Source organism: Eptesicus fuscus, chromosome 20, assembly GCF_027574615.1.
Source record: "Eptesicus fuscus isolate TK198812 chromosome 20, DD_ASM_mEF_20220401, whole genome shotgun sequence".
Lineage (NCBI taxonomy): Eukaryota > Metazoa > Chordata > Mammalia > Chiroptera > Vespertilionidae > Eptesicus > Eptesicus fuscus.
Genome location: NC_072492.1, coordinates 40,707,219 through 40,730,538, shown reverse-complemented (window position 1 = coordinate 40,730,538; position 23,320 = coordinate 40,707,219). Strand labels below are relative to the sequence as shown.

The following is a 23,320-nucleotide window of genomic DNA, read 5'->3' as shown; positions in this document are numbered from 1 at the left end:
GATAATTAACGGAGAAAGGAGACTTGGGGTCTGCCTTCACGTTTATAAACTACTTCGAAGGATCAGAAATAGTTTGTGCCTCTTTATCCCCAGAGTTTCTTTCCTTTTTATTTTTCCACACTAGAACAATCAGTTAGCACAAGGAAGTCATCTCGTAAAACCCTGGTGAGGTGATGTTTGTTTTTTGCCTGGGGGGAGGGAAGGGAAGGGAACAGGAAAAGGGGAAGGCTCTAGGGTTCCCAGAAGGGAGAGCGCGTTTGATGTTCTTGTTTGTTTGTTTTCTTCTTTATTGATTTATATGTCCTAGGCCAGTGATGGCGAACCTAGGACACGCGTGTCAGCACTGACACGCGTAGCCATTTCTGCTGACACGTGGCCGCTCAGGCGGCCGCATGCCGAGGATGAAACATGTGCTGCTCCTGAGGATGAAACATTTGCGAAATAATGTTTTTTCCTCAAAGTGACACACTACCCGAGGTATGCTCAGTTTTTTGGTGAAGTTTGACACACCAAGCTCAAAAGGTTGCCCATCACTGTCCTAGTCTGATGTTTTTGGAGCATTGAAACAAAGCACAATTAATCAATTGGACAGCTGGACTCATACACAAAAGGTCTGGGTTTAACTGATGTTTGCTAACTTTCTCTCTCTACCATCTTAAAGCTGCGGGGCGGGTAACTACTTTTATTCATTTGTTTGTTAATTCTCACCTGAGGATAATTTTTTAAAATATATTTTTATTGATTTCAGAGAGGATGGGAGAGATAGAGATAGAAACATCAATGATGAGAGAGAATCATTGGTCGGCTGCCTTCTGCATGCCCCACACCTGTAACCCAGGCATATGCTCCACCCGCAATGGAACTGTGACTTCCTGGTTCATAGTTCCGTGTTCAAGCACTGAGCTACGCCCGCTGGGCAACCCGAGGATATTTTTTCCATTGATTTCTAGAGCGTAAGGGAGGGAGGACGGGGGTGAGAGAGATTGATTGGTTGCGTCCCTCCAGCACACGCCCCAACCAGGGCTTGGGATCAAACCCACGACCAAGGTGTGTGCCCTTGACTGGGAATCCGACCCGTGACCCTTCAGTCTGTGGATGGACGCTCTAACCACTGAGCAAGACCAGCCAGGGCCAAAGAAACTTCTATTAAACTTTCCTTTGCTTCTTCTAAGTTTACCTTTTCATTCAAAAAATGTCTGAATTTGAAATGGGTACACTCTGTGCCCATTTATTAATTGGTGTCTGGGTGTTTTTCTCATCAATGAATTAAGATTAGATCTTTGCTCTCGTAATAGTCCAATTACCATTTTAATTTCAGTGTTGATTTTCAATGTGCAGACATTTTTGAAAGTTCGGATGCAGACACAAAGGTAAAGCACACAGGAACCATGAGACTACCTTTCTAGGCAAAATAAAAATCGAGGCTGTTGGTTAACTGGCTTCCGCAGGGAGCTAGAGGTCAGGGCCATTTCTGCTAGGGCACAGGAGTCCCTCAGACAATGAGGATCACCTTCTTCTTACTCAGGACTAGACGGCCCTCAGTCTCTGCCTGGTCCCCAAGCTCTGTATCTGGACTAGGAGAACTGCGTGGCAGCGTTAAGCAGCTGCACCCGGCTGGCAGGGTGGGGTGGTCATCAGCTGGCACAGGTGCCTGGCTCATTTCCTTACTCCTCGCTGACTTTATGAATTGGACTTTGGCCCTTTCTTGAATGTTTCTCAGATATGATCCAACCAGAATAGCAGCAGACCCATACAATTATAATCTTAACACCCCCATTAAGCACAAAAACAGTGCAGTTTGACCAGTGTAGAACATTTGTCGTTATCTGATGAAAATTCAGCTGTTGAACATTTTATTGGCAATCTTAACCCCACACAATTCCTATTAATGTCTGCATTAAAATGCTGTCCCTAGCTGGAACCAGGTTTGATAAAAAGAACTCCAAGCTGAGACAGATCTGATCACATGGTCAAACTTATCTAAAAGTAAATAAAAGTCTATTTTTTTTTTTTTGCCAGTGCTTCTATAGCTTGATTACCTCAAATACACCTATCTTTTTCTGAATACCACTTTGGAAAATCAGATGTTACAGAAATATATAACGAAGTAGTGAAAATTCCACCTAAAATTTTTGTATATTCTTGTTTTTTGGGTTTATTCCACCCACTTATTTGCTTATTTCACAACCAGCATCATACATTTAATAATTATAACTTTATAACAGTTGTATTATTTAGTGGTAGCACAGCCTGCTACACAGCCATTCCTCTTATTTGTAATATTTTCCTTGTGTTACTTCCAATACACTTTAGAATCATTTTGAAATTTTAAAAATCCTATTGTGGTTTCATGTATGTGATTATTATATTGAATTTATAGAGTAATATATGGTGAAGCTACACCAGTACAATACTGAGTTATTCTCGCCAAGAATCAGGAATTTATCTTCCTTTATGTATATTTCCCTAAGGTAGAGGTAACTTGCTTAATGCTTAATTCTTTATTTGTTCAAAGACAGAATTAATACTTGATCACTGCAAATAAAAAAGAAAAGAGAATATAGGAATGTGTTGATAGAAAAATATGTTGAACCCTAGCCATTTGGGTCAGTGGATAGAGCGTTGCCCTGGGGACTGAAAGGTCCGGGGGCCGGGGGGGGGTGTGTGTGTGTGTGTGGGAGGGACGACAAGGTTTATTTTTATTTCAAAACTAGCTACTGTTAGACCTATAGGGCAGCACGATCCTATCGGCCATTTGTAAGCTTCCCGCCACAGGAGAACAAAAGACCGGGAAAAATTCGCTGGGCACCAGGAGGTAGACCGTACAAGGAGTGGAAACTGGCCTGAAGGCACCTGATGGCACACCTGCATTCCATCTCCTTCCGACCCCCCCAGCTCAGCCCCCAAACCCACTAACGACAAGTTTCCCACCAGTGGCTGCGTGTCAGGATGAAACTCCAGCTCCTGGTGCTGCTGTCATCGGCCCCATGTCCCCTTGGCTCGGTGCTGTGCAGCCTTCCCTTCGGATACCCCATCCCCCACCCCCACCCGTAAATAAATTCAATTTTTCTTTTCTTTAAAAAATATATATATTTTATTGATTTTTTTACAGAGAGGAAGGGAGAGGGATAGAGAGTTAGAAACATTATTGAGAGAGAAACATCGATCAGCTGCCTCCTGCACACCCCCGACTGGGGATGTGCCCGCAACCAAAGTACATGCCCTTGACCGGAATTGAACCTGGGACCCTTCAGTCCGCAGACTGATGCTCCATCCACTGAGCCAAACCGGCTAGGGCTCTTTTCTTTTTTAAAAAAATATATTTTTATTGATTTCAGAGAGGAAGGGAGAGGGAGAGAGAGATAGAAATATCAATGATGAGAGAGAATCATTGATCGGCTGCCTCCTGCACACCCCCTACTGGAATCAAGCCCGAAACCTGGGCATGTGCCTTTCATTGGAATCAAACTGGGGACCCTTCAGTCCACAGGCCGATGCTCCATCCACTGAGCCAAACCAGCTAGGTCTGATTCAATTTTTCTTTATCCACCGTCTGAGATGGCTATTTAGCCTGCCCGCCCGCACCATCCACCAGCTTCACCTTCCAGCTATTCTACTAAAATCTTACTGTTTCTAATAGTTTCTCATGGAATACATTTTCATTTTGCAGTATGCAATTATAAAAAAATCATGCTTCTTATTCCGTTTTTGTCAGGAACAAGAGAAGTATGGCCACTGCTATCATTTAACATTGTCAGGAAAGCACTAGTCAATGCAGCAAAATTAGCTTATGGAATAAATAAGATGTAACAGCCCTAACTGGTTTGGCTCAGTGGATGGAGCAATGGCCTGTGGACCCAAGGGTCCTGGGTTCGATTCCGGTCGGGGGCACATGCCTGGATTGTGGGCTTGGTCCGATGTGCAGGAGGCAGCCGGTCAATGATTCCCTCTCATCATTGATGTTTCTATCTCTCTCTTCCCTCTGAAATCAATAATAATATATATATATATATATATATATATATATATATATATATATATAAAAGATACATTCATATTAAAAAAAAATGTAACAAAAAGGGGAATGAGAGGCATACTTTTTTTTTTTTAAAGTTTAAATGTTTTTTTTTTTTTTTAATATATTTTATTGATTTTTTACAGAGAGGAAGGGAGAGGGATAGAGAGTTAGAAACATCGATGAGCCGAAACCGGTTTGGCTCAGTGGATAGAGCATCGGCCTGCGGACTCAAAGGTCCCAGGTTCGATTCCGGTCAAGGGCATGTACCTTGGTTGCTGGCACATCCCCAGTAGGGGATGTGCAAGAGGCAGCTGATCGATGTTTCTAACTCTCTATCCCTCTCTCTTCCTCTCTGTAAAAAATCAATAAAATAAAAAAAATTAAAAAAAAAGAAACATCGATGAGAGAGAAACATCAATCAGCTGCCTCCTGCACACCTCCCACCGGGGATGGATGTGCCCGCAACCAATGTACATGCCCTTGATCGGAATCGAACCTGGGACTCCTCAGTCCGCAGACCGACGCTCTATCCACTGAGCCAAACCGGTTTCAGCAAGAGGCATACGTTTTTAACAGATGAAATAATTGCATACTACAAAACTAACAGTGTATTGACTGGAGAACTGTTGGACCAGGGGTGGGGACAGAAGTCTGTATAAGTCAGCTCCCCTCTGGCTCTGGGAGCACGCTTTCCCTTTCCACCAAGGCTGCAGACTGTTTCCCAGGCTGGAGCTGAAGCTGAAATACCGGTGACGTCCTGCAGGAGCAGGATGGGGCAGACCAGGCCAGTGCAGGCAGCCGGGGCCCTGTGCTGTTTTCACAGTCCTGCTAGGTCACAACAGAGCCATTTGCAGTGAATAGTCTCCTTCTTCTCTGCACCCCAAAATAGTTATTCCTGTGGGTGTTGATTAGATGACAGTCAAGTCATTTAATAACTAATCAAGAAAAAAAGATTTTGCCGAAACCGGCTTGGCTCAGTGGATAGAGCGTCGGCCTGCGGACTCCAGGGTCCCAGGTTCGATTCCGGTCAAGGGCATGTACCTTGGTTGCGGGCACATCCCCAGTGGGGGGTGTGCAAGAGGCAGCTGATGGATGTTTCTCTTTCATCGATGTTTCTAACTCTCTATCCTTCTCTCTTCCTCTCTGTAAAAAATCAATAAAATATATTAAAAAAAAAAAAAAAGAAAAAAAAAAGAAAAAAAGATTTTGCCCTAGCCGATTTGGCTCACTGGATAGAGTGTCAGCCTGGGGACTGAAGGGTCCCAGGTTCGATTCTGGTCAGGGGCATGTACCTTGGTTGCGGGCACATCCCCAGTAGGGGGTGTGCAGGAGGCAGCTGATCGATGTTTCTCTCTCATCGATGTTTCTAGCTCTCCATCCCTCTCCCTTCCTCTCTGTAAAAATCAATAAAATATATATTTTTAAAAAAAATTTAATGAAATGTGCTTTTTTGTGCCCCAACAGCTATAACTTTCTGTGGCTCCTCAAGATGTCCACCTTAGTCTTAGGATTCGGCCTGGTTTTATTTACGTTCGGAAGTATGTACCTTCATGAAGCGTTCAGCCTCCAACCAGTGCTCCCTCGTCCCGATCCAGTGTCCCCTCGTCCGGATCCGGCTGTCCAGATGCCGAAGCTTCTACCTGAGGAACGACTCAGGTCCCTCTTTTCCTACGATGGCATCTGGTGAGATATCACGCGTTCTCTCTCTCCCACTTTGGTCCCACAGCTCCCTTGCTCCTCCTGTGGTTTGCTCTGCTCTGTTGTGTCCGTTTTACAGATGATTCCCTGCCTTCCTGAACTGTGTTGGTTCAAATGATTCCCTGCTGTGAGGCCAGGAGAGGGCTTGGTCTCCAGGCACAGTCTCTGTTCTCTGCAACACTCAGTCAAGTCCCTTAAGACCTTGGAGGGCCCATTTAACTGCCAGCTCTTTGTCCCCCCAGCCTCCTCTTCTGGGGGCGCTGGGATGCCATTGGCATTCCTGTGATTCTCAGTTTAAAGAAGTTTGGTGCAGAGGAAAGTCAAGAGAGCGGGCCCAGCCCTAACCGGTTTGGCTCAGTGGATAGAGCATCGGCCTGGACTGAAGGGTCCCAGGTTCGATTCCGGTCAAGGGCATGTACCTTGGTTGCGGGCACATCCCCAGTAGGGGGTGTGCAGGAGGCAGCTGATCGATGTTTCTCTCTCATCGATGTTTCTAACTCTCTATCTCTCTCCCTTCCTCTCTGTAAAAAATCAATAAAATAAAATTAAAATTAAAAAAAAGAGAGCGGGCCCTTCTTCCCATTCCCCACTCCTTCCCCTCCCCGTGGCTCTGTCAGGGGCCTCTGCTAATATTCCAGGACAGCGGGTCTGGGAAAGGCAGTTTCTCAGTTTCTCAGACGGATACACGCAGGATAAGGTCTCGGGTTCCCCCTCACTCATCAACACCCCTCCTCCCACCCGGTCTTGCTCACAGTCTTCTTGTTTGTTGTAGGCTGTTCCCGAAAAACCAGTGCCAATGCGAAACCAAAGGGCAGGGCTACGACTTTGAAGGTGCCTATGGCCAGACAGACCTCCCTGCAGTGAAAGCGAGGAGACAGGCTGAATTTGAACACTTTCAGAGGAGGTAATGCAGACCGCCAGGGCTCTCGGGCCCGAGGAGGGGCAAAAGCTCTCCTTTGTCCTGAGGGTATGGGTTCAACCAGAGAAGGAAGGAGCTCCCCCTCTTGCAAGGGAGCCTGGGAGGAACTATTAGGAATAAACCTACGGAAGAGAATGGAGGAAATGGCCCTTACGTGAAGATTTACAAACTTTGCATCAAACATGTCGTAATAAAAAAGGAGCAAAGGAATGAAGATAGTTTGCAATGTCAGTGTGGTGTTGTGGCCCAGCGTCCATGCACCCAGCTGTCATAACAAGTGACTTTGTAGTGACTGCGTTGCACTATCTTATTCATTTATATTGAGAATATACTGTCCCCCCTGCAATGTGCACGGCCCAGAGTTAAAACTCTCGGGATGTACTGACCAGGGTTATTGATTGAAAAGAGCAGAAATTGATTATGGCTGGCTTATGGGAAGAGGGAATTTGTGGGAAGGATGTTGGGACCTCACCAAATCCATAGATGGTAGGATAACCAGGCTGAGGAATTAAGATACAACAGAGCAAGCCCTGGCCAGGTAGCTCTGCTGGTTAGAGCATCGTCCCAACACACCAAGGTTATGGGTTCGATCTCTGGTCAGGGCACATACAAGAAGCAACCAATGGCCAAAACCGGTTTGGTTCAGTGGAGAGAGCGTCGGTCTGCGGACTGGAAGGTCCCAGGTTCGATTCCGGTCAAGGGCATGTACATTGGTTGCGGGCACATCCCCCGGTGGGGGGTGTGCAGGAGGCAGCTGGTCGATGTCTCTCTCTCATCGATGTTTCTAGCTCTCTGTCCCTCTCCCTTCCTCTCTGTGAAAAATCAATAAAATATATTAAAAAAAAAAAAAGAAGAAGCAACCAATGAATGCATAAATAAGTGAACAACAAATCTCTCGCTCTCTCATGTTCTTCCTTCCTCTCTCTCTCTAAAAAAAATCAATAAAAAATCTGCCTGTGGACTGAAGGGTCCCAGGTTCGATTCCGGTCAAGGGCACATGCCTGGGTTGCGGGCTCCATCCCCAGTAGGGGGTGTGCAGGAGGCGGCCGATCAATGATTCTCTCTTATCATTGATGTTTCTCCCTTTCCCTTCCTCTCTAATCAATAAAATATTAAAAAAAAAAAAGATACAGCCGAAACCGGTTTGGCTTAGTGGATAGAGCGTCGGCCTGTGGACTCAAGGGTCCCAGGTTCGATTCTGGTCAGGGGCATGTACCTTGGTTGCGGGCACATCCCCAGTAGGGGGTGTGCAGGAGGCAGCTGATCGATGTTTCTCTCTCATTGATGTTTCTAACTCTCTATCCCTCTCTCTTCCTCTCTGTAAAAAAATCAATAAAATATTAAAAAAAAAAAAAGATACAACAGAGCATACAAGGGAAAAAGATACAACAGAGCATACAAGGGCTGGGCAAGCCCTTCCCTTTTTTCTTGGTGGCAGAGGGGAGGGGAGGGATCATTTATGAGCTATTGTAGAAAGTGTGCTATAATCCTAATATATAAAAAGCCAGGGGTCGTCATGACCGAAACAACCAGATGGATGATTGAACAGCAGGCTGTGTGGGGCAACAAGGCCGGCAGGGCAGGGGGGTTAGTGAGGGATGACCAAATGACTGAACGGCAGGCTGCGTGGGGGGCGGGGGCAGTTGGGGGTGACCAGGCCGGCAGGGGGGCAGTTAGGGACGATCAGGCAGGCAGGGAGGTGAGCAGTTAGGAACCAGTGGTCCCAGATTGTGAGAGGGATGTTCAAGGGGTCCCAGATTGGAGAGGGTGCAGGCTGGGTTTTCATGCACGAATTTCATGCACCGGGCCTCTAGTAATAAAATAATAGCATTGTGATTGAGGATTTTAACTTTGGAACAAACTGGGTGGCAAGTTACTTAACCTTATAGTACTTTAGTATCTTTTTATTTATTTTTTAAAATATATTTTATTGATTTTTTTACAGAGAGGAAGGGAGAGGGCTAGAAACATTAATGAGAGAGAAACATCAACCAGCTGCCTCCTGCACACCCCCTACCGGGGATGTGCCCGCAACCAAGGTACATGCCCTTGACCGGAATCAAACCTGGGACCCTTCAGTCCGCAGACCGATGCTCTATCCACTGAGCCAAACCAGTTTTGGCACTTTAGTATCTTATATGAAAAATTATAATAGATACCTTCCTCCAAAGCTTATTGTGGGGGAGCAGGGGTCCTAATATAAGGTGACAGAAGATTTGACTTTGGATGATGAGCACATGGTGCAATATACAGATCTTGTAACACAGAAACCCACACCTGAAACCTATATGTTCACGTTGACCAATGTCCTCCCCCAATCAATTTAATAAATAAATATTTTTAAAAGGCTTATTGTAAGGTGAATTGTATTAACATACAGAGAACTAGTAACTCAAAAAGTACCTGACATATAGAAGCGCTGCAAAAATATTGCCTACTATTATTGTTGTGATTTATTATATCATCATTCTTTTAAAGTTTTTCATGTATTGATTTTAGAGAGAGAGAGGAATGCAGAGAGAGAGAGAGAGAGAGAGAGAGAGAGAGAGAGAAATATTGATTTGTTCCACTTATTTATGCATTCATTGGTTGATTCTTGTATATGCCTCGGATTGAACCTGAAACCTTGGCATATCAGGATGACCTTACATAGCCCTTACCTTTAAACTTTAATGAAAAGGTAGTTGTTTTTTAAAGTTGCATTTCCCTGAGTAATATTGAAGCTGAGCATGTTTCATATATTTATTATCCATTTGCATTTCCTCTTTTAATTGCCTAGTTATGTCCTTTTCCATTTTTAAATGTTGTCTTTTTCATATTCCCATAAATACTCACTCCAATAGTCTGACCTCTCTTCCAGGTAATCTAAGTGGTGGTATCTTTGGTTAAACTGGATCCCTCCAGGCTACATTTCAGCTGTATTACCTTAGTCCCTCAAAGAGCCAATCTCACTGGATTGTGTTATGCACTCGCCTTTGACTGAAGGTCGTTACAACAACAAAACCATTTGAAAATCATCACTGTGTTTGCTTTGAAAATATGGGGACGCCAACCACTCGCATATACAGTTTCCTGTGATGCACTTTATGTTTTGGTGCAGAGCCAGGAAAAGTTTGACTTCCCTTCAGGAATTGGTCTCCTTTGCCCCTTTAAGAAGACCCGAGTACTGACAATCATTTTATACCTTGGCTACCAGGGAGTCACAGGTGACTTTGGTGTTCAGCTGCCGCAGCTGTGCTGGCCCCTACAGTCTGATTATTTTGTTTCTTCCTTTTTGCTGGTCATGATTTTTTTTAAAAATTACTTTATTGATTTTTTACAGAGAGGAAGGGAGAGAGATAGAGCTAGAAACATCGATGAGAGATAAACATTGATCAGCTGCCTCCTGCACACCTCCTAGTGGGGAGGTGCCCGCAACCAAGGTACATGCCCTTAACTGGAATCGAACCTGGGACCTTTCAGTCCGCAGGCCAACGCTCTATCCACTGAGCCAAACAAGTTAGGGCGTGATTTTTGTTTTTTATGTGCTGTGTTGTAAACTGCTCAGTTCGTTTGTGGAGTTAAGAGGCTGGGAGTAATGGAGGAGGGGAGGCTGGAGGGGAGATGGGGACAATCTACTTTCCATTTCTCCCCATTGGCAGCCCAAGGCTCTGGGCACAGGCACCACTTTAAGAACTAACCTGGGAAGGGAGTCGGGGCAGCTGTTAACAGTTCCTTTTGTCTGCAGGGAAGGGCTGCCCCGCCCACCGCCCCTACTGGCTCCGCCCAACCTCCCCTTTGGATACCCGGTCCACGGGGTGGAGGTGATGCCCCTGCATACAGTTCCCATCCCAGGTAGGTCCGCCCCATCCTGAGAGGACTCGGGCAACGTTCCTATTCCTTAAGCAAAAGGAGGGAGCAATCGTTCATTGAGTACCTGCTGGGTATCAGCACCAGGATGAAGTTTGTAATGATTTCATTTAATGTTAATATCACTGTTTCCACCACTGGAGATCACCCTTAGTAGCTGTGACCTCCGTGGGGCTATGAAATAACACGGAAGAGGACAGATATCTGTGAGCCTCAAGGAATCTTAGGACATAACTGGCTCGTTGGTGTCCTACAGCATCTTGGGAGCAGGCAAAGCACAGGCCACCTCCAGGAATTAACGCTCCTCGGCATGAGGGCCTGGCTCATCCAGGGTGCTTACTTGGACCCCCCTTGCGGGTGGGTCTGCACTGGTGCTCCCAGTCCCCCTTCACACAGGGTGGAGGTGGGGAGAAGGTGCAGGGGGGTCTGCATCAGACCTGAGGAAGGAAGTGTTCATGCTGGGCCTGGCTCTCTAGGTACCTGCTGCCCTGACATCCCCATCCTGGAGGAAGAGCTGATGATGGTTGAGGGGGGCTCTGGCCCCGATACAAGCAGCACTATTTTCTAGAAATAAAGTAATTATTTGTTTCTTAAACAACTAAAAGGCTTGTACTGAGCAGGCCCTGGTTCAGAAAAACAAAAACGAAAAACAAAAAACGAAACCCCTTTCCATGAGGGATTTTTTACACACGCCTCTAGTTCAGCAGCACAGACCTGTGAGGTAAATGTTTATTTTTGCCAATTTACCAGATGAGCTTAGTAAGTTCCCTATGGCCATAGGAGGGTATGTTTGAAGTAGAACTTGAATTAGTCATACTATAAGAGCAGATGCTAAAGTAAATACACTTGGGGTTCATTGTTAGTGTTTTTGAATAGTTATTTAAAAATAATATGACACTTTGGATGATTCATTTTTTTATTGTGGTAAAGTATGCATTACAAAATTTACTATTCTAGCCATTTTTAAGTGCACAGTTCTATTGCATTGAATACATTCACATTGTTCTGCAACCATCACCACCATCCATCTCTAGAACTTTTTCATCTTCCCACTGGAACTCTGTACCTATTTAACATTACCTCCCCTTTCCCTCCAGCTCCTGGCAACCACTGATGTAAAAATATTTCTCTTTTTTCCGCATCCAGCGCGGCTAGAGAGTGGGTCCAGTTCCTGAGTAGAGGAGCTGGGGATTGAGAAAATATGTAAGAAAGAGAGAGACAAGACACAAAATGGAAGGAAAAAGCTGGGAACCGGGTGGGACTGCTGCCCTCTTCTGCTGGAGATACAGTGACCCAAAGCCAAAACAGCATGTTTATTTTATGCCCCCAAATACCAGGAAGTTTCACCAAAAGTCAAGACAAAGGAGATTATTTGCATTCTTGAGTAGGCCTGAGCATTCCTGGTGCTTGACTGGATTTACATATCAAAAACCCACTACCCGACACCTGGGCTGAAATGAAGGTCAAGCTAACAACACCCTTGCCTTTTTGGCAAAGCATGTTCCCAGGGTGTGGCTTTGCCTGTCGCCTTGGGTTCAGCTGACAATAATTAAAGAATGCCCATGTGCCTTCCCAGGCACTCTCTACATCTCACCCTTTTTTTGTTTTTGAGCTACTATAATGAAAGTAAAATTTAAACATCAAGAACAAAGCTCTAATATTAAAAAAATTGCAAACAATGCCAATGCAAAAACCAAACTACTTAAATGTTATCATTTTTTCTTTCTTTTTTTAAAAATTTAACAGAGAGGAAGGGAGAGGGATAGAGAGTTAGAAACATTGATGAGAGAGAAACATTGAGTAGCTGCCTCCTGCACACCTCCTACTGGGGATGTGCCTGCAACCAAGGTACATGCCCTTGACCGGAATCGAACCTGGGACCCTTGAATCCGAAGGCTGACGCTCTATCCACTGAGCCAAACCGGCTAGGGCAAATGTTATCATTTTAAAGCTTGATCGTCAAGAGAAAAACTCTGGCTATTAAATAATAACAAAACAATGCCAATGCAAAACAGCAATAAGAGAGAAATAAAAACTACAGACATGTTAACATTTTTAGCTACTAAATGAAACAAAGTTTCTTATGCTGCTGGTGTATATTTACTCAGAATCCTTGGACTTAACTGAGTCAGACTTTGCAGAAGACTGGCAGCTAACAGATGCTAGCATAAGCAGGAACATAGTTGAAGAAGTAGCTTCAACTTCTTGCTTTCCCACAATCTGCTGTGCTTCAGTCGTTAACTTCTTCAGCTGACCCCATATTGGCACCTCAGTCCCTTGCGTAGCTTCCAGTTTTCTTCTTCTTCCACTTTGCTGTCATCGGGGAAACTCTCAGTCCTTTTGAGTGAAGGGTCAAGGAGCTTGTCTGGGTCCATTGTGGTGACACATGTAATGCTCTGGCACCCAAATTGGCTGCACTGCTCCTTCTGGAAAGATATAAAACACAAACTCTTCCCCACATTATTAATGAATCTGATAAAACTCTTGTCTGGTTTATGCTTCCTTCCACCTAGCTAACTCAGTGGAGGCTATTGTACAGGAGGCCTGATGCCTTTCAGCTGCTGTACAATCCTCTGCATCACAACACAAAAATTTTTAAAGTACAAAGAGTATGACTGAGTTTGTTTTGAGGTGACACATAACATCCGTCTCCCCCTTTTTGTTTCAGTAATTGCATTTTAAGAGTATGATTGACTCTTTCCACTATTGAGTGACATCCATTTTGCCAGATTTGATTAGGTTTAAGTACTCGGGGATTTACCCCTAAAGTTGGCACAGGGAGGTGGATAACACTGAGGTCATTGCTTCCAATAAAACATGGAAATTGTCATTCTCAAATAACATTTTGAAGGCTGAAAAATAAATGAAAAGTTCCTCTGAATTAGTGTACCCTATAGTAGCTGTTTCAATAATTTTGGCCATACTTACCACATAAGCACTATCACTATAGGTTGATAGGCTCTGTAGTAAAATCTGTTAAGGCATAAATAAGAGCTTCTATTTCTATTGAAATAAGGGATTTGAAGGACCTTTGCTCCCCTGATGCAGTAGATCCAGCTTTTCCAGAACTGGATCCATCTGTAAAAATGGTTAATGCCTGAGGTATAACATCTCTTTTAATGTGGCATCTAATGCCATTCCCTGTGTTAGAAATAAGGCAAGCCCCCCAAGTCAGTGGTCCTGGTAGAACACAAAACATCAAATATTTTGACTTGTATGCAGAAGGGTGTGCACACATGGTCTGGAAGCGCGTGCACTGACCTTCTTTGCCCTTGGTTTTTTTTTATATATATATTTTATTGATTTTTTATAGAGAGGAAGGGAGAAGGATAGAAAGCTAGAAACATCGATGAGAGAGAAACATTGACCAGCTGCCTCATGCACATCCCCCACTGGGAACGTGCCCGCAACCAATGTACATGCCCTTGACCGGAATCGAACCTGGGACTGTTCAGTCCGCAGACCGATGCTCTATCCACTGAGCCAAACCGGTTTCGGCCCTTCTTTGCCCTTGGTCCTGGGCAACCTGCAGCGATGCACAGCTGCTGACTGCTAGCATGGCAAGACATCTTCACCATCTTTATTTCTGGACTATTTCGCCTCTGTTCTCGGGGGCCACTGCCTTTTCTGTGGCTGGAATAGTCCTATCAGGTCCTCTCTGGGATCCGTTGTTGTAGGAATCCACATGGGCTTTTCTGGAAATATACAAACATATTCTTGACCAAAGGTTAATAGGAATCTTTTCTATAAATTAGACTTGGGATCCTTTTGATTTTTGTCCAAACGATTTTTCTTTGGCTTAGTTTGACACCATTAGATTTTATGAGTGTCTTTTTATCAGCATTATAAATGAAAAATAACTTTTAAAGTAAAAAATTTTAAAGCAATTAAGGCTTGATGTAATTTACTTACAGGATATTTCTTACAGGATATTATTCTACTAACCCCCTTTTTTATTTTATTATTATGAGGCTTTTGTAAAATTTTTTAATGCAGTCTTGATAACTTTTTATTTTTAATTTTTGCACAGAAACATGACTGCTTTGGATTCATAGCATGTTTAGCAATTTTACTATGAGATGAACCATCAATAAAAATTTTTAGTTAGTACTTCAGAAACAGATTTTTTGTCCAGTACAATTAAATTTTCTTGAATATTCACTTATTTCAAGTAGCCAATTTTAAATAATTTGAAATAAGGTTTATTTTTATTTTATTTTATTTTTATTATTTTTAAAAATATATATTTAATTGATTTTTTACAGAGAGGAAGAGAGAGGGATAGAGAGTTAGAAACATCGATGAGAGAGAAACATCAATCAGCTGCCTCTTGCACACCCCCTACTGGGGATGTGCCCGCAACCAAGGTACATGTCCCTGACTGGAATCGAACCTGGGACCCTTGAGTCCACAGGCCGACGCTCTATTCACTGAGCCAAACCGGTTTCGGCTATTTATTTTTATTTATTTATTTATTTATTTATTTATTTATTTTTAATGAATCTTTATTGTTCAGATTATAATTGTTTCTCCTTTTCCCCCCCATATCTCCCCACTACCCAGTTCCCACCTCCCCTCTTTTCTTACCTCCCCACCATTGTCCTTATCCATAGGTGTATGATTTTTGTCCAGTCTCTTCCCGTACTCCCCACACAGACACCCCTTTCCCCCTGAGAATTATCAATCCACTCCCATTCTATGCCTCTGATTCTATTAAGTTCACCAGTTTATTCTGTTCCTCAGATTTTTAATTCACTTGACTTTTAGATTCACTTGTTGATAGATACGTATTTGTTGTTCATAATTTTTTATCTTTCTTCTTCTTTTTCCTCTTTTTAAAGAATACCTTTCAGCATTTCATATAATACTGGTTGGTGGTGATGAACTCCTTTAGCTTTTTCTTATCTGTGAAGCTCTTTATCTGCCCTTCAATTCTGAATGATAACTTTGCTGGGTAGAGTAGTTTTGGTTGTAGGTTCCTGCTATTCATCACTTTGAATATTTCTTGTCACTCCCTTCTGGCCTGCATGGTTTCTGTTGAGAAATTAGCTGATAATTGTATGGGAGCTCCCTTGTAGGTAACTGTTTTTCTCTTGCTGCTTGTAAGATTCTCTCTTTGTCTTTTGCCCTTGGCATTTTAATTATGATGTGTCTTGGTGTGGTCCTCTTTGGATTCCTTTTGTTTGGGCTTCTGTGTGCTTCCTGGACTTGTAAGTCTATTTCTTTCATCAGGTGGGGGAAGTTTTCGTTCATTATTTCTTCAAATAGGTTTTCAGCATCTTGCTCTCTCTCTTCTTCTGGTACCCCCATAATTCTGATGTTGGTTTGCTTGAAGTTGTCCCAGAGGCTTCTTACACTATCTTCAACTTTCTGAATTCTCTTCTCTTCATGCTTCTCTGGAGGAGTGTCCTTGGCCTCTTTGTATTCCAAATCTTTGAGTTGATGCTTGCGATCCTCTAGTCTGCTGTTGGGTCTCTGTATAATATTTTTTTTATCTCAGTCAGTGTATGTTTAATTTCTAGTTGGTCCTTTTTCATATCCTCGAGGGTCTCATGGAATTTATCGGCCTTTTCCATGAAATTCTTGAAAAACCTTATAACCGTGGTTTTGAACTCTATGTCCAGTCGCTTGTTCTCCTCCATTTCTTTGGTTTGTGATCTGTTTCCTTGCCTTCTCATTTTCGCTGCTTCCCTGAATTGGTAGGGTAGCTTTGTGAACTAGATGTCCTATTGGTTCAATGGGTCAGCCTCCCAGTTACTTGAGGTGGACACTCTTGGTGTACCCTTGTGTACTGTGTGTCCCCCAGCAGGAGCTACAGCAAAAACTAGTTTTCTCCTCCTTTGCTTGGGCGGTTTTGGAGCAGTCTGACTGGAGCTGCAGTTAATTTGGTTGAACTGCCACAGAACAGGCCATTTATATGCAAAAGCTGCTGTGTGGAGCCTGGGCGGGTTTGTAGAATGTGTGGGGCGGGGTCTCAGGGCGTCACTAGGCTGGGGCATGGCCAACGGCGATGGCTGGCGTCAGCCGTCTCTGCCTTTCCACGTTTCCAAGTCCCTGTGCCCCGCGCTCCAGCGCAGTAAAACAATGATTGCTGGGCGCACCTCTGTAAAAAAGTCACTCTCACTTTCCCACCTGATGGCTGAGAGTCCAGCTTCTCCCCGTAGGTGTCTGGGTCCCCCGAGTGTCCCCAGAAACTGGATTTCAGAGTGATTGGGGGCTTGTCTCCCTGCGGGTTGAAGAAAAACCGCGCACCCAGTCGCCCGCTGCCAGCCCTATTCGTGCGCCTCCGTACCTCAGCTTTTCAGCGTTTGTGCTCCTTTCTCCCCTTAGTTGTAAATCTACCACTCAGCCAGCTTTCCCATGGTTCTGGGTGGTAGACGTTTTGTCTTTTAGTTGTATTTTTGAAATTGTTGTGCGAGGCAGCAGATTAGTTGTTTAACCATGCCGCCATCTTGGTTCCTCGAAATAAGGTTTATTTTTTAACTTCACTCATAAACTTCTACAATTAGTCTTTAAATAACTTTAACATAAACTTTATCAGGGAGGCAAAAACACAAATTATTTACTTTAGTTTAAGAGGCTAAATATATTGACTTTCAATCTACAAACCACCATTCTACTTTCTGTCTTGATGGGTTTGACTACTCTAGGTGCTTCATATATGGATGATTCATTATTTTTTTAAAATTGATTTCAGAGAGGAAGGGAGAAGAAGAGAGAGATAGAAACATCAATAATGAGAGAGTCACTGATTGGCTGCCCCCTGCACATCCCACACTGGGCACTGAGCCCACAACTCAGGCATGTGCCCTGACTGGGAATTGAACCATGACCTCCTGGTTCATAGGTCGCCTTTCAACCACTGAGCCATGCAGGCCGGGCAAGATGATTCATTATTATTATTATTTTTTAAATATATATTTTATTGATTTTTTACAGAGAAGAAGGGAGAGGGATAGAGAGTTAGAAACATCGATGAGAGAGAATCATTGATCAGCTGCCTCCTGCACACCTCCTACTGGGAATGTGCCCGCAACCAAGGCACATGCCCTTGACTGGAATCAAACCCAGGACCTTTCAGTCCACAGGCTGATGCTCTTCCCACTGAGCCAAACCGGTTAGGCTAGGATGATTCATTATTAATCCATTGCTTCCTTCCCTTCAGTAACAGACACCTGGAAGGGACTGGATTAATTCACAGCACCCATCCAAAGCTGAGGCTGGCATCAGAGGTTTTAGAACCACTGGAAGGACCATGAGAAGCGTCTAACAGAACCCTGGGGAGAGGGGAGTCTGTCAGCAAACACCCTGGATAGGAGGGAACATTTGAAGGGACTCTGGAAGCACATGAAGGCAGCCAGGAAGGTGTGAGCCTCAGAGAGCCCTTGGAATCCTCTCAGATGATTTTTTTGTTTTCCTTTTCCCTGTGTCCTCCAGGTCTTCAGTTTGATGGACCCAATGCCCTCATCTATAAGGCAAGAGCCCCCCTTCCCAGTCCCTTTGTGCATTTGGCATCCTGTCCTTGGCTCACTGCCCAGCCTCCTTCTCCCAGTGGTGGCTGGTCTCGGATTTTGACAGAGCCCCCATCCAGATGAAACATCAGACATGAGTCTGAGGTGGGGGGCGGGGGGGGGGGCGAGGGTGCCTATGGAAGGCACACTTTTTCCCCGCCGAAGGAGTGGCTGGAGTTCCAGGGAGGACTTCCAAGACCGCGCCAAGGCACTGAGCCACCGCGGGTGCTGCTGCTTCCACTGCGAGAGGATGCCGCTGCCATAGCCACAGCCTTGGCTCTTGTGTTGTGTTGCCTCTGCCAGGGCGAGCGCCACTGAGATGGATGCCCTGTGCCCTGCCCCACTTTCCCCACTTAACAGAGCTCCAAGTCAAGGTCTCTGCAAGTATATCTGACTGGTGGGACGTAGACCACATCAAGAGCCCTAAAAGGAGCCTGGGAAACGTAGTTTTAGTTTTCTCACCTCTGTATGTTAAACAGAGGTTGAAATGGCTAGAAGCTTCCTCTGTCCCCACCCCCAGCTAAGCCCTCTACCACCCGCTTCTGTCACTGTCTCAGTTCCTTGCATCTTCTTATAGCTCTTATCTGTACCTGAACTACCTCATATGCGTCATGATATGCTTATGGCCTCTCTTCCCCAATCCTATATAATAAAAGCCTAATATGCAAATTGACCAAATGTGGGGGGGGACCAACCAGTGGAATGACTGGTTGCTATGATGTGCACTGACCACCAGGGGATAGACGCTCAACACAGGAGCTGCCCCTAGCCTGCAGGCCCTAGGCCAGCCAAGGCGGGTGCCAGTGGGCCTCCCCCCGCCATCACCCTGCCAGTCACCCCACAGATGGGCCATGGTTGATGGCCAGGCCTAGGGACCCTACCTGTGCATGAATTTCGTGCACCAGGCCTCTAGTAGACTATAAGCTTCTTGAAGGCAAGGAGTCTGTCTTATTCACAATTTCCACCCCCCCCCCCCCCGTGCCTGTAATTTGGATCTCAGAATATATCCATTGACTGACTAAAGTGCTTTCAGCAAGGCCCTAGCTGGTTTGGCTCTGTGGATAGGGTGTCGGCCTGTGGACCAAAGGGTCCTGGGTTCAATTCTGGTCAAGGGCAGATTGTCTGTAGGTGTGAGGGAAATGGCAGAACGGCAATGACTTCCACTTGGGGACTTGAGCAGTTGAGTGGATGAAGGTGCCATTCACGAGGCAGGGAGAGGTTTATAGAGAGAAATCAATAGTTCCATTTTGAAGATATCAATTTGATTTGCTTGTGAAACTTCCTAGCAGGGCAACCAACCAGACAGTTCAGGCAGTTGGACCTCAGAAAGAGATGAACTGTAGACATACATGTTGAAACCATCAGCAGATGGGTGGAATTTAAAGCCATGGGAACGGATTAGATCTTCTGGCAAGAAGGTGTTAGAATAAGAAGGCAAAGAGTGCAGAGGCAAGCCCTGAAAAGCTCCATTCTGAGGTTTTATTTATTTTTTATTTTTGTTAATATACTACTATTGATTTCAGAGAGGAAGGGAGAGGGAGAATGAGATAGAAACATCAATGATGAGAGAGAATCATTGATCTGCTGCCTCCTACACTCCCCCGCCCCCAATGGGGACGGAGCTCACAACGCATGTGCCCTTAACCAGAATCGAACCTGGGACCCTTCGGTCCACAGTCCAACCTTCTGTCCACTGAGCCAAACCAGCTAGGGCCATTTGGAGGTTTTATAGAGGAGGAGTTGGCAAACCAAAGTCAAAAGAATGGTGTTCTGCAAGCCAACAGATAAGAAGAGAAAAGAAACTGCCCTGGAATGCACCAGGCCCCAGGGCTTACGTCTCCTTTGCTGTGACCAGAGCAGGGACACCGTGCAGAGCCAGACCCTAGCTCCTGGGGCACCCATGACGCTTCTCCTCTCACCCTAATATGCTCTGCCCCCTGCAGGCCATGTTGGGTAGGCGCCTTTCCTTGCATTTAGCCTCTTTGTACTTCACCCACCTTAGGTCACCCTGACAGCTTCTCTGGGGACACTCAACACCCTCGCCGACATCCCAGACAGTGTGGTGCAGGGCAGAGGCCAGAAGCAGCTGACCATTTCGACCAGTGACCGGAAGCTTTTGAATTTCATCCTCCAGCACGTGACCTACACCAGCACGGTGTACCAGCACCACAGGGTGGATGTGGGTGAGATCCGGTCCTTGGATGGCAACATGCTGAGGGAGCCGGAAACACCACTGGGCCCTCTCCAAGTCTTCCTCCTCCATGAAGCCTGCCTGCATTGAAGATGCTTTCCTTGCTCCTGTTTCTAACCCTAGACACCTAACTTCCAAATTCCTGTACCCAATACTATCCCCACGTTGCCACTGACCCCATAGAAGGGACTCCAGGCAGGGACAGGTGAAGAGCCTGCTCTTCTCCAGGAGGACAGATCATTCATGCTGTGCACCTGGGAACCACCCAGTTCTGTTCCCTATTCTCTATCGCCCTCAAAGCTGAAGACTTCAGCTGCGGTAGAGGAGGGAGCCAGTCTATGCATCCCTTTATTGTCCTGGGTACTAACAGGAAAGAGGGATGTGGGGAAACTCCCAGTCCAAAGGACAGTAGCTTTGACTCCTCAATCAACCCCCTCCCCCAAGCTCCACCCCAGGAATTCCCTGGAGAACAGTTCCTGCCATCCTCAGGGCAGCCCGGTTTCTTTCTGGATGAATCAGTCACCCTTTCTCGCTCTCTCTTTTTTAAATATATATATATTTTTTTATTTCAGAGAGGAAGGGAGAGGGAGAGAGAGATAGAAACATCAATGATGAGAGGGAATCACTGATTGGCTGCCTTCTGCACTCCCCCTACTGGGGATCAAGCCCGCAATCTGGGCATGTGCCCTTGATCAGAATCGAACCTGGGACCCTGCAGTCCTCAGGCCAACGCTCTATCCACTGAGCCAAACTGGCTAGGGCACCCCTTTCTCTTTTGACTAACTACACAGGATGCATTCCCAGGACATCAACAAAAAGAAATGAAACATGGGGCAGATTACCCATGACTGCACACTAAAGAGCCAGTTCTCCCGACCTTCGGGTGTTCAAACACTTCCTTTCACAGAATGACCTTGTGAAATAAAATAGGGCAGGTATTATTATCCTGGCCTTGTAGCTGGAGGAGATTGAGTGATTTACCCAAGGCATTTCAGATAACAATGGCAAAGCCAAAGATAATCCGGACTCTGTGACTCCACACCCTGTCTACCCCAGCAGGTTCTCACAAGGGCAAGAAATGTGAGCTTAGGAGGTCCTCAGCAGGTTGCCCCAGGGACACACAGCACATCAGGAGCCAGAACGCCATAGACTGACTCCATTAGGTCCTCAGTCTCACCCCAGCCAGGACACTGTCTACCAAACTTCACTCCCGCGTTGCATCGGTTTCCCTGGGGCAGCATGGAGAGTGGCCCAGACACGGTGCTGCCCGCCCTGACCTTATTTCTCCCTCCAGTGAGCCTGACGTCCGAGTCCTCAACAGCCAAGTTTCCAGTGACCATTCGCCATCCCGTCACACCCAAGTTATATGACCCTGGACCAGGTAAGGCCCTTGCCCCTGGGGCTGCATGGTGGCATCCTGTAGAGCTGTTGGTGAAATTCAGGTCCCCTCTGAGATGGAGATGAGAATTGACCAAAATAACAGTTTAGATATGATTCCTGACAAGCTTGTTTGGAGGAAAACAATTCTAGGACACATTGCTCTAATATTGCTTAATTATATTAACTCTTTATATGGTTGTGCTTATTTTGAAAAAGACCTAACAAATGGTAACATTTTTTTTTTTAATTTCTTTATTGATTAAGGTGTCACATATTTGTCCTCATCCCCCCATTCCCATCCCACCCCTCTCCCCACGCATGCCCCAATCCCCTGTTGAACTTAACCGTTGGATAGGCTTATATGCATGCATACAGGTCCTTTGGTTGAACTCTCCCCCTCCCCCCACCCTCCCCCTACGCTCCCCTATCCTCCCTCTGAGGCCCGATAGTCCGATCGATGCCTCCTTGCTTCTGGTTCTGTTCTTGTTCCTCAGTCTATGTTGTTCATCATTTCCCCTAGATGAGCGAGATCATATGTCACTAGATATATACTAATAAGAACTGAATGTGAGACGAGCAATAATAGTTATGCTGACAGGCAAATGAATCAATCTGTAGCGAGCTTCCCCCTGGACCAACAGTTCTTTTGAGACCCAATTTCAATGTCCAGTAGTTCCTTATGTGTACATGTCAGCACTGACCCCTCAGCTCTGGATGGTGGACAAATGGTGGTAATGGAGGTCCGACTCCCTCTGGTTTGGTCTCGGCCGAACCCAGGGGCACGGCGTCACCCAGACTAAGGGGCACGTGGCCTCACCCCTACCCAAGGGGCGCGTGGTCTCACCCGGGCCTGGGACCCAGCCTCACCCGGATGGATCCAGGGGCGCACGGCCTCACCCGGACCCAGGATCTGGCTTCACCCGTACCCAGGGACGCTTGGCCTCTCCCAGACCCAGGGGCACGTGGCCTCACCCGGGCCTAGGTGCACGAGGCCTCATCCGGATCCAGGGACACATGGTCGCACCCGGACCCAGGGACGCTTGGCCTCTCCCAGACCCAGGGCCACTTGGGCTCACCCGGGCCTAGGTGTACGAGGCCTCACCCGGATCCAGGGACACATGGTCTCACCCGGACCCAGGGACGCTTGGCCTCTCCCAGACCCAGGGCCACTTGGGCTCACCCGGGCCTAGGTGCACGAGGCCTCATCCGGATCCATGGACACATGGTCGCACCCGGACCCAGGGACGCTTGGCCTCTCCCAGACCCAGGGCCACTTGGGCTCACCCGGGCCTAGGTGCACGCGGCCTCACCCGGATCCAGGGACACATGGTCTCACCCGGACCCAGGGATGCTTGGCCTCTCCCAGACCCAGGGCCACTTGGGCTCACCCGGGCCTAGGTGCACAAGGCCTCACCCGGATCCAGGGACACATGGTCTCACCCGGACCCAGGGACGCTTGGCCTCTCCCAGACCCAGGGCCACTTGGGCTCACCCGGGCCTAGGTGCACGAGGCCTCACCCGGATCCAGGGGCACATGGCCTCACCCGAACCCGGAATCCAGCTTCACCTGGACCCAGGGGCGCGTGGCCTCACCCAAACCCAGGGGCGTGAGGCCTCACCTAGACCCAGAGGCGTGTGACCACATCTGAGCCCAGAGGCTCGCAGGCTCGCCTGGACTCGGGTCTCAGCGGGGTTTCGTCTTCTTGATCCCAATTCCTGTTGGTCAATTCCCTCTCAGCAATTCCTTCGGTCAT

General features: G+C 46.3%; 1 protein-coding gene across 1 annotated transcript in view; it reads left to right on the top strand.

Annotated features, from left to right (window-relative positions):
- B4GALNT2 (beta-1,4-N-acetyl-galactosaminyltransferase 2) overlaps window positions 1–23,320 on the top strand; it is a 32,273-nt gene that overhangs the window by 804 nt on the left and 8,149 nt on the right. Inside the window, exons 2-7 of the mRNA XM_008153852.3 lie at window positions 5,483–5,701; window positions 6,489–6,620; window positions 10,363–10,469; window positions 17,922–17,959; window positions 19,998–20,178; window positions 21,481–21,567. Coding sequence (XP_008152074.3) covers window positions 5,483–5,701; window positions 6,489–6,620; window positions 10,363–10,469; window positions 17,922–17,959; window positions 19,998–20,178; window positions 21,481–21,567 — 764 coding nt within the window. The remainder of the gene's footprint in view (window positions 1–5,482; window positions 5,702–6,488; window positions 6,621–10,362; window positions 10,470–17,921; window positions 17,960–19,997; window positions 20,179–21,480; window positions 21,568–23,320) is intronic.